Source organism: Larimichthys crocea, chromosome VIII (genome assembly GCF_000972845.2).
Source record: "Larimichthys crocea isolate SSNF chromosome VIII, L_crocea_2.0, whole genome shotgun sequence".
NCBI classification, from domain to species: domain Eukaryota; kingdom Metazoa; phylum Chordata; class Actinopteri; family Sciaenidae; genus Larimichthys; species Larimichthys crocea.
Genome location: NC_040018.1, coordinates 17,919,493 through 17,930,551, shown reverse-complemented (window position 1 = coordinate 17,930,551; position 11,059 = coordinate 17,919,493). Strand labels below are relative to the sequence as shown.

Here is an 11,059-nt window from a genome sequence, read left to right as displayed (position 1 = left end):
AACAACAAAAAAGGCCTGTAAGTAAATGGTGAAATAGTGACCCATGAACATGGTGCTGCAAAATCTAACAGTACAGAGGATGAACATCTAAAAAATAACACTATTACCATGTAATGGATAAATTAGTCCAACTTACTCTTTAGTCACTTATCTGTTGGGTGTCTGTCTCAGCAATAACTTTAACAGAGCAGTAGAGGGCACTGTGTAACCACTCATAACCTGTTCTCTTTTACTATGCAATTTCTAAAAACATCCTCAGTGTGCAACACCACTTACACTGAATCCACTGAGATTTTGAGACGAGTTCGAGATAGTATTAGAGACATCATGACACTTATCAGTTGCCTTATTTATCAACATCCATGCCTGTCATAATGTTAGTTGTTGCAAAACATCCCTCTGAAATTTGCTGCTTTTATTCATCTCCCACCTCTCCAATCCAAAAGACTTTTACTTTATCAGTAGCCTACTTTATTAAAAGTGGCAGAGCCAGGATTTTAGAGTTCTTTCACCCCTCTCATCTATAATATCCTAAGCAGTTGCCAAAAATTATGTAAATACTTCAGTTGGTTGGGCGTTTCTTGTTTCTTTCATTGTATTTTTCTCTACACTATTTTGTGTATTACTTATTTTCTATCTAGAAAATAAGCAAGTAAGCAAATAACTATAATAACCCTGTGTGTTAGTTTATTCACAGAGTTAAAAACACAACCATATAATCCGAACAACATCCTAAAATAATGTTGTAAACCTCCCACTAAAAAGTCTACCTGCCACTCAGCTGGAACCTCTGGATTGCATTGGCCTGTAGTTGATGAGGGGCAGGGTGGACCCGCCCTCCTCCAGATGTGCGCCTTCTCTCCTGTGTCTCCAGTCCGCTGCTGGCTTCAGCAGAGTGCGGAGCCTCGGGAAGTCAACAGGAGGGCACAGATAGCAACACTTGAAGTATAAACAACGAGGAACTGGCTTTTTAGCCGTGGTCTGCACCTGTCAGGTCTTTCTCGATCCAATGAGTCGTGAATTTGTTGGCGCCCCATGAAGAGGAATTTGCACCGGAGGTGTTTTTTTTTCTCTTTTGTCCCCTTTTTTTTACCTGGCCAGGCTCAGACGCAGAGCTGATGGAGAGAGGCTGGGCTGAGTGCGCTGCCAATCCGGAGCGCTGTTGAGCAGAGAGCGCAGAGAAGCCTCTGCTGACAGGGAGCGGTCTGCTGCTTTCTCCACGACCTGTATGAATTCTCTGATTGTGTGTGGGGTTTTTTTTTTTTAAAGAAGTGATTCGAGGGCTTTCCAGAAACAACAACTCGTGGAAAAAGACAACAAAAACCTTCTAGGATTTCTTTTCAGTCTCTTGGCGACGGAATGGGGATGTAACCGGTGTCCACATGCATTTGGAAGTGGCGTGAGGTTGCCTCCAGATTGAGAAGAGTAAACTGCAGGGGCGTTGTGGTTAATTGAAATCGATCCGGTGGTCTCTTTTTGAATGTGAAGTAGCAGCAGAGGTTCTTTCTCCTCTCCTCACCCCCTCCTCTCACCTCCAACATGACTTCACTGTCGGGGACCAAGGAGAGGTCTGTGAGCAGCAGGAGCAGAAAATATGGGGTAGGTCATTCATTCCAGTAACTGAGGGGTGGACACACCTCTGTGTGTGGTAAACATAAAAAACCTCTTATCATCCATTTAGTGATGCATGCACTTCATATCACACCTACCCAGCAGTTTTAATAGGGAGCTGTAGTTTGCTCATGCTGATGTGAATATTTAACTCATGAAAGCTCATTTCAGTATTTGTGTTCATGCTGTTGATTGATTACTTTGTGAAGATCACATTTCACACATCACTGCTCATCCTGTCATAACAGTGGCATGCATTTTCACTGATAGATCTCCCACATCTCTTAATTATCACTACCCGAGAACCAAGCAACTAAATCAGGTATTACACTCACACCTGCAACTACTGCCTGTCTCCATTAGTGTTAATTTATAACTCACATTATACCAACCTCTCCATTTGGAGATGCTTGTGCATTCCCACCTATCAGCCTACTCATTGCTTCCTTATTACAGACCTTGTGAGGGAATACAGCAGCTATAGTACCCAACCTCTCTACGCCACCACCACATCAATAGGTCTGTTCTCTCTGACTGGACTTACCCAACTGCAAAAGATCTAATTTTCAACTCCTTGTGGCTCATTTGATGTTCACATGTGGTTGTCTGAGTAGAGAAAAATAACACAGGTCTCCACACGGAATCTGACTTGATCCTATTTATATGGTAATGGAAGCATTCAATATTTTGACCGCCATGACTTGAGTTGCAGGACCATCAATGTTTAACATTCCTGTTTGCACATTTTTAATTGTTTGGCCATTTAATGTAAATTCCAGATGTTAGTTCACCTTGTCTTCTCAGTGAGTGTGACTGTCTGTCCTATGTTTAGTCTCCAAGTTTCTTTCCAAGAAATTATACTCACCATCTATCAATTGTTGGCATGCAGGCTGGAGATAAATTTATTTCCCATCAGAATCATTTGTCCTTGATTTGGTCTCATGAATTTCAGATACATGTTCGGCAGACCCACAGACAATGGATGATTTGTTAAATTTAACTCTGTTGCATTTATGTGTCCCTGTTAGACAAGCCAGTAAGCCAGCATGGGCAATAGCAGTGCCATCATTAATTGATCTAAATGTTTACTCCTGTGCTTCTCCTGCTATGACATGTCAAACATATATGTGGTGAAAAATATCTTTTTTTCTTTTTTTTCAATTGTCACAGGTGCCCGACACTTCACCGACCAAATCTGCGTCCTTCTTCCCAGACACATGGTACCGAAAGGCCTATGAGGAAACCACCCGCTCCAACACACGTCCTGCACCAGAAGGAGCTGGCTCCATGCCAAGCTCAACAGGCACCCCATCCCCAGGCTCAGGAATCTCCTCACCAGGGTCCTTCTCTGGTTCACCGGGTACCATCTCTCCTGGGATTGGGACAGAATCTCCTGGTTCTCTGGGCGGCTCCCCGGGTTTTGGGACAGGGTCACCAGCCTCAGGCAGTGGAAGTTCTCCGGGTAGTGAAAGAGGGATATGGTGTGAGAACTGCAACGCTAGGCTGGCAGAGCTGAAAAGACAAGCACTAAAACTGCTCATCCCTGGACCTTACTCCAGCAAGGTAAAAACTAGACTGCCTGCTTGCCCTTCTGTCTTGCGGTTTTTAATGTGTGTGTGAATCTTATTGCATGTTTCTATATAACCTGTTCTGTCACCCAGTGGTGAGCTAGTTCTTCTCAGTAGCAGAGCCTCCAAAAATAACTTGTTCCTTCATTAACTGTGGCATTTGGACAGTGACACTTATTAACTTGGTTACTCATGAAAGACAGGGCCTCTAATCACTCCCTTGCTTTCTGTGTTGTCAGAGTTATTGTTGCCATAAATCATAAGCATGCTGTAATTTGTTCAACCCTCATTCAACCAGCTGTTTAAAAGAGCAGAGACCAAACAGCCTTTGGGATTTAGGATAATTATCATATCTGAAGCTGTTAATCAATCATCGACAGAGTGTCAAAAACAAAATAATAGATGACCCAGACAAGGCTATTTTGATTTTTGTCTTGGTGTTTTATTCTATATTGCTTTTCTCTTCTATGATGGACTATGGAAATATATTTTCCAGTTATGGCATATATCAATCCATATAGATATCTGCCTTTTTCTAATTTTCTTTGACAGGCGATTTCTTTTTTTCTGCAGGTAATCTATATAATCAATTTTAATTCCATTAGTACTGTTATTCTTAACAGGAAATCTTGAGCTCGGGAGTGTTGTGCAATCATTTATGATCCAGTATCAAATTAATCTAATTGTGTCACAATCTAAAATTGTGTTTCATGCAGCTTGAACTGTCAATGTTCTGTTGATAAACATTATTCTAGAGTAGTAGCACATATTGGTTTTGACATTGGTTGACTGAAAAAAGGTAGTGGTTATGCATGTAGAAGGCATGAAATAACACACTGGAAGCCCTCCTGGCAGGGCTTTTGATTCCGCATAATTTCTAAACATGTTGCCTCCGGGTTCAATGATCTTCTGCTGCAGTTGACTGGATTTTAGTTATGAATACAGGGGGGCTGCACATCAGACTTGGAGTTAATTGGTAACAAATTAGCATGCATTATGCACCACAGGGCTAATAAAGTGCATCCAGCTAGAGTGAGTCAGATATAGGACCACAGTGGGACAGAAAGACTTGCTGTACAACCAGTAAGAGAGACACAGAGGTGGAGACAGTGAGCTCTTATTAGCTCGAGAACATGGCAGTTGGAAATGGTTAGGGACAGCGGGGGTTAATGGGGAATGTCGGTGGGCAGACCACTAATTAAAATGTTATTTGTGAGGTTTAGTTCAGGCTGATTAAAGCTTCCCCATTGTGGTTAACTTTATTGCAGTGTAGAATAAGCACAGACGCATAACTTACAGTACTGTAATTTGTGCTATATGTCCATGCATATTACATAAATTGAGCACATTGTTAAGAACTGCAGAGTCAAACTCAAAAGTATGAATGAGAAAATGAATCGAGGGAGTTGGAAAATCAGAAGGATTTTGTGTGTGCTACACTGTACATGCAACACACTGGACATTCTTAAGTTCACAGTCAGAAGAGTTAACATGTGCCTCTGATGTGTTTGTAAAGTTTTCCTCCTGGCACTTTGAGTGAGTCCTACGAGTCTCAGGATCAGTTGATGGATCCATATTGCAAGGCTTCTTGCATGAATGAATTGTAATGTGAGTGTGAGTACAATTAAGTAATAGCACTGCATATTAAATCTTTCATTACTTTGTACATATAAATCATGATTTATTTGCATAAGGGACTTTAGACAATCTTAGCCAGCCAGGATCTCCTGCCTTCTTTCTCCTACTCTTTTTACAAGAATGAACTGACCTATGCAGGTGTTTTGTGTCGAAGAAAAGCTGAACTCATGTCCTTGGCGAAGCAATGTGACCTAATAATCCTTCTCCTTCAACAAATGTGCCAGAGCAGCACTTAGGCTGTGTGTGTGTGTGTGTGTGTGTGTGTGTGTGTGTGTGTGTGTCCCTTCCTGCTGTGCTGTCAGCATGAGAGCAGCATGTTATTCCCATAGGACACTGGGACAAATGTGACCCCTTACAGTTGGAATAAAAACAGATCTACCAACTGATACCCCCCAACAACATACACACACATACGCACATACCTCTCAGCCTAGACCTGTCTCTGCATACGAATAGATGATAGGTCATGCTTGACCCATGTTGGATTCGCACACACACACACACATTCTCACACAGAGCTGTTAATACTATGCAAATGATGACCTTCATCTGTCTTACTGTTGAATATTTTGCTATTTGGGTGTCTGCAGTTCAGTGTGTGTATGCATGTGTGTGTGTGTGTGTGTGTGTGTGTGTGTGTATTCATCTGTGCTTGTATGCCATTTGCATGTTTGGGTGGCAGTTTAGTTAGCAGTTAAAGCACTGTGAATGCACACACACGCACACACACACACACACACACACACACACACGTGTCCATGTTAGAATTAGTTACTGTGCTTAAATGTCAAGATATTAGTTGTGGCAGAGAGACCATTGTTTGTGGGCTCATCCACTTGTTTGCTAAATACATAATTATTAGTTAGTGTTTATTATACATTTCAGAGAAGGTATTTCATTCATTCATTCATCCATTCATTCATTGAACAATCATTCAAGAGTAGTCTGCTCCCTAGTGGCTCTAAGGAGACATGACAGTTTACAGGTGAAGAGATTGAAGGGAGATGAAGATAAACAGACATAAAGGAAAACATATAATCATGGCATTTTTTCTTATGGGACTTAAATGTTGCCTTCAAATTGAACTGCAATCCATTTTACGTCATATTGTCCATATAGCTTTATTATTGCTGTTACTCAGTCAGATTGAGCCTCAAGGAGTGAGAGAGAGAGAGAGAGAGAGAGAGAGAGAGAGAGAGAGGGAGAGGGAGAGAGAGACAGGCAGGTCATATTGCCGGAGGTAGTATGGGTGGGTGTGTGTGGGGCACAAGCGTGTTCTGTTGAGGGGTTAGAAAGAGCCAAGAAGGTTTTCAGGTTGAGACGCTCAAACACCCATGCAAAGTGCACACGCACTTGTAACCACAGGGCTCAAAAGCACATCTGGCTACACAGCTGTACTCACTTAAGGCCTGTGTCCCTGCTCTACTGTGTGTGTGTGTGTGTGTGTGTGTGTGTGTGTGTGTGTCTGTCGGTCTGTCTGTCTGTCTGTGTATGTGTATACATCCCTTATATCCACGCCCAAATCATAAATGGATGCAGGGTGATCTGTTTTTGGTTGGTCCAGTTCAGCTCAGGAAAGTGGGTCACTCTGCATGTGTGTGTGTGTTTTAGTCACCAGCAAAGTGTCTGTTTTGGATCAGCTGGAAGTCAAAACCATGTATGTTTATAAAGTGAAACATATACAGTTTCACTTCAGACATAAGAACGAAACCAAAAAAGGACATGTTTGGGAATACATTCACTCCCTGAGGACCTCTTAGAGCCAACTTGAGATTTATTAAGATTGCTCTCATCTGTAAATTTGTTGGGTGAAGACTTTGAGTTTTTTGAATGTGTATATATAGAGATATTGTGTGAGAACTGCAATATGTACATATAGATTAAACAGCTGCCAGCAGAGTACATAGATTTTTGACTTTGCACATTTCTTAGGCTGAGATAGATATAATGTAGTGACATGAGGATCGTAAAGCTAAAGTAATTTTCCATGTTTTTGTTTTTTATTCTGCTTACTGCAAACAAACCAGTCTTCTGGCTCTAGGTAACTATACAATTTTATCATGTTAACTATCATTAACATCAATAAATTAGTTGGTGAGCATATCTTTGAATCACAACATACATACAAAACATACAAAAAGCAACAATTCTGCATATAAATATTGCAATAGAAGTAAAAGGTATTCAAGTATTTAGATCAACAAATCAATAGTGTCACTTAATGGTAAGTGGAGTTCTTGTGTAGAGTTTGCATATTCCCCCCGTGTCTGCACTTGACATGCACTTAACAGGTTAATTGGTGTCTCTAAATTGGCCGAAGGTGTGAATGTGAATGGTTGTTTGTTTGTGCCCTGTGATAAACTGGTGACTTGTCCAGGGTATACAGCGCTTCTCGCCCAATGTCAGCTGGGATGGGCTCCAGCCTCGCTGTGACCCTGATAAGGATAAGAGGTTACAAAAAAATTTATGTATGAATTCAACAGAACTTCATCTTTGAGAAACAGCATAGTGCAGAAACAAGTAATTATATTCAATAGAAAGAAAATAATCAATAGCATCAGGTAATTTATCAAGTAAACACAAGGAAACAACAAAATCTATTTCCAGCCACTCATTGTGACAATTTCCTGCTATTCTTTGACGTGTATCATTGTAAACTGAATATCTTTGAATTTTGGATTGTTGGCTAGACAAAACAAGTAAAGACGTTATCTTGGGCTTTTGTAACTAGTGAGGGTATTTCTCACCATTTTGCAGAAAATAAATGCAACAGATTAATCAATAATAAAAATAATAGTTAGTTGCAGTCCTAAATACATTCCAAATACATACATTCCACACTATCTATAACAGACCTAAGATAATCACTGTTATTCTCCAAGCATGAAGAGTAACAAGCTTTGTGCAACACACCCGCTTCCTTTCAATTAGACCGCTGAAAGTGTTAACCCTAAAGTTGTCAACCAAATCCTTTTAATACCCAACATAATCAAAAAGCGCCACATCATTACTAGTGGCCATCAGCTGAACGAGACCCTGAGGTTTATGATCCATCCTCTGTTTCAAATGCCTTGCCAACCCACAAAAACAAATGGGGTTAACACTCTTGTGGATATAATCAATTTAACTAATCCCAGTCACTAGGTAATATTCACCCAAAGCCAGTAATTTGTCTGTAATTAGACAACTTATCAGATCAAATGGGGGAGTATTATTGCTCTGCAGTCTGTCCTCAAAGGGATGTATTTCTGCACACAGGTAGCTACCTATCCTGTAATAACCAAATCCCATAACACTACAGAAGTAGGCCTCCGGTAACCACGGCAGCTGGTGTTGCCACGGCAGCGACATGTGACAGATGTGAGCCGCATACATATCTCCATCAGCGTTAATGGGCTCCTCATAGCTTTGTGCATGTTGGTGAGAGGCAGAGAGAGGGTGAAAATATATGGAGTTCATGTGAATAATGGCGTGTGTTAGCATGCACGTATGTGTTTTTGGCAAGAGGCAGGAGAGAATATATATAGGTACAGTAGTGTGGGCAAGAGGCAGGAGAGAATATATATAGGTACAGTAGTGTGATCGTGTGTGCACGTGTGTGTGCATGTGTGTGTGTGTGTGTGTGTGTGTGTGTGTGTGTGTGTAAAGAGAGAGAGGGAGCGATCATGTCCTCCTGATGCCTTTCAGGTGTGAAAGACATTACCATATAAAGAGGTGGCTTCATCAATAACAGTAAGATGGTGTGGATGGATGGATGAGTGTGTGAGGGGAGGGAGGGATGCTGATGCAGGCTGAATTGAAGAGCTTCTCACTGGGTTTATGTCAATTTGATCCACACCCCCCAAGAGCACATGGGTACACACCATCTAATAATCTGGTCGTACTTACTGTTAAGATATTTTTGGGGCTTTTTGAACCTTTATTGCATAGAAGCAGCTGAAGAGTGACAGGAAGACAGGGAGAGAGAATGGGGCGATGACATGCAGGAAATAGCCACAAGTCGGATTCAAGCCCCTCGCTTCGCACAGCACCTCCTTACTGTACAATTTCAATTCAATTACTTTATTCATTAGAAACACTATTGTTAAGATAATACCCCAAAATTTGTGTGCATATAAGTAACACATAATCACTGACCCAAGGCAAAGGCCCTGTACATAATCCAATGCTGTTCAGCCGTTTGTTGATAAGTGTCCAGAGTTTACAAAGAAAGACACTGTGAAGAAAAAAACCTTCAGGTTAAAAGAGGCTAAAATGGGTCAGGACGACTACTTCATCGATTAGCAGAGACAGCAGGTAGCTCACTTTATGTAATCGTGAAGTCTCTTCAAGCAACATAGTGATATTTAATGTTAAAAATGTTAACTTTAAATGGGTGTTACTTCGTATTTGAGAACACCAGCAGGCTAGGAAATTATTTCTAACCATGTGTGTCTTGTTAGGTCCTACACCCAGCCTTTTCCAAATAGATACTGTCAGTGAGATAATGTATGATGTCACGAAGCATGCAGTGTCTTACAGTAAACATAACACTGACTTCCCCTCTACTCCTCTACTCCTGTCATCTACACACTTTACAGATCTCAACCAGTAGAGCCCCTTGGGATCAGGGGGAAACAGCATGAATGTGCTACTTAAAATCCTGCAGGAACAAATTTGCATCGACTGAACTCCCTGTGGAATTATCCAGGCACTTCATGTTATCTATACCTTGAAGTACATGCACAGTTATGGAGACAAAGTGGGTCCAACCCAGGCCCACTTAGATTAATTTGTGGCCAGTCTCTCTGTCTGTTACTCTCACACCCACTTTTGTTTGCCCACCCCTCCCTGCCTGTCTCTCTCCTAGTGTCTGTATCCTTATTCTCTCTACACGCAGTCTCTTTCTGCGTGTTTGTCACTTTTTTTCTAAATTAGGCTCTGGACTGAAAAGAAGGCGAATGAGACAAACAAAGATTTAAATTTAGAGGAGTAGAGGAAGGAAAAAGGGAAGAAGGAGAGACTGGGAGGAAAATAAGTAGTTAGAGAAAAGAAGGAAGGCTGTTAGCCCCTAATAGTGCTATCATTGTCATTACAGTCACTGACCCAGAGCGGACACACTTAATTAGTCTAACTACCCCAGCCAGTAGGCTGCCACAGTCAACACACTGTGTGAAACCTGTCTGTCTATGAAGAGCCAGGGACAACTACAAACAGCTTTGCCAGTTCCAAAAGACAGCAGATGATCAATCTGAGTTTGCCAATGTTCATTAATTAGGACATGTAACACAAAACACACATTTTTGGATCCAATTGATGGATTTGCAAAGTACCAAGTGTTTGCACAGTGGGTGCCATCGCCAGTTTGCTTCATTTTGACTCTTGAACTGCCGTCCCAGTTCACTGGCAGGTTTTAAAAGAAATGAAAGGGATTTGTGTCACTTGGAATTACTATAGTGAATGCTTTGAAATATTTTTTCTTAGCAAGAGCTCCATTTAATGACTTCCTGGTAAATTAAAGTTAAAACATATGTACATGAGATTTTGGATGGGGATATTTGTCATCATCGGTTTCTCTGTCTGCCCTTATTGCTTGTCTTTCTATACATACATATAAATAAGAAAAGATACATTGAGATAAAATAAAGAGTTGTAGTCCACGTAAAGCAGTGATAAAAAAGACAGTTTTACATTTATTGCACATCTGTATACAGTAACTCACAGACTCAAAGACCATCACAAACCGACCACATATTGCAATAACAGACAAATCACATGCATGAATGAACACACACTGGCAGAGACAGTGTGCACAGACAGTCACACAATACATGCACCAAAAGCACCCAGAGGTTTATATGAAAATGCACACACGTGAACAAACACACACTGGTATGTGTGTATGTACAATATGAAAAACACAAGTACACACACACACGTGTACACACACATGCACACTGCTGGATGGTGGTGAAGTGGCAACAGCACCTGCTGCCATGAGGTCCGTAGCTACCATGGCAACTGCCTCTCCATCACCTCCTCAATACAGAAATAAATGGAGAACACTGTACAGTACTTATATATTTGTCTCCTCTGTCTGCCTCCTCCTGTCTAGAGTTTCATATTTGGCTTGTTTTTGTGTGTGATGATACAAAGTTTGAGATGTGCATTGTATTGTTCATCTATAGATTGCTTTATACTTTTAAGTTGTATATATGCATATTTATCCATTAATCTAGTCATGTTACTTAAATGCTAAATGT

The 11,059-nt window shown here is 41.0% G+C and overlaps 1 protein-coding gene across 1 annotated transcript in view; it reads left to right on the top strand.

Moving 5' to 3' along the window:
- The first annotated feature begins 781 nt into the window (after window positions 1-781).
- Window positions 782-11,059, top strand: part of kif26ba (kinesin family member 26Ba) — a 77,885-nt gene continuing 67,607 nt past the window's right edge. Inside the window, exons 1-2 of the mRNA XM_019262413.2 lie at window positions 782-1,599; window positions 2,782-3,174. Coding sequence (XP_019117958.1) covers window positions 1,540-1,599; window positions 2,782-3,174 — 453 coding nt within the window. The 5' untranslated portion in view covers window positions 782-1,539. The remainder of the gene's footprint in view (window positions 1,600-2,781; window positions 3,175-11,059) is intronic.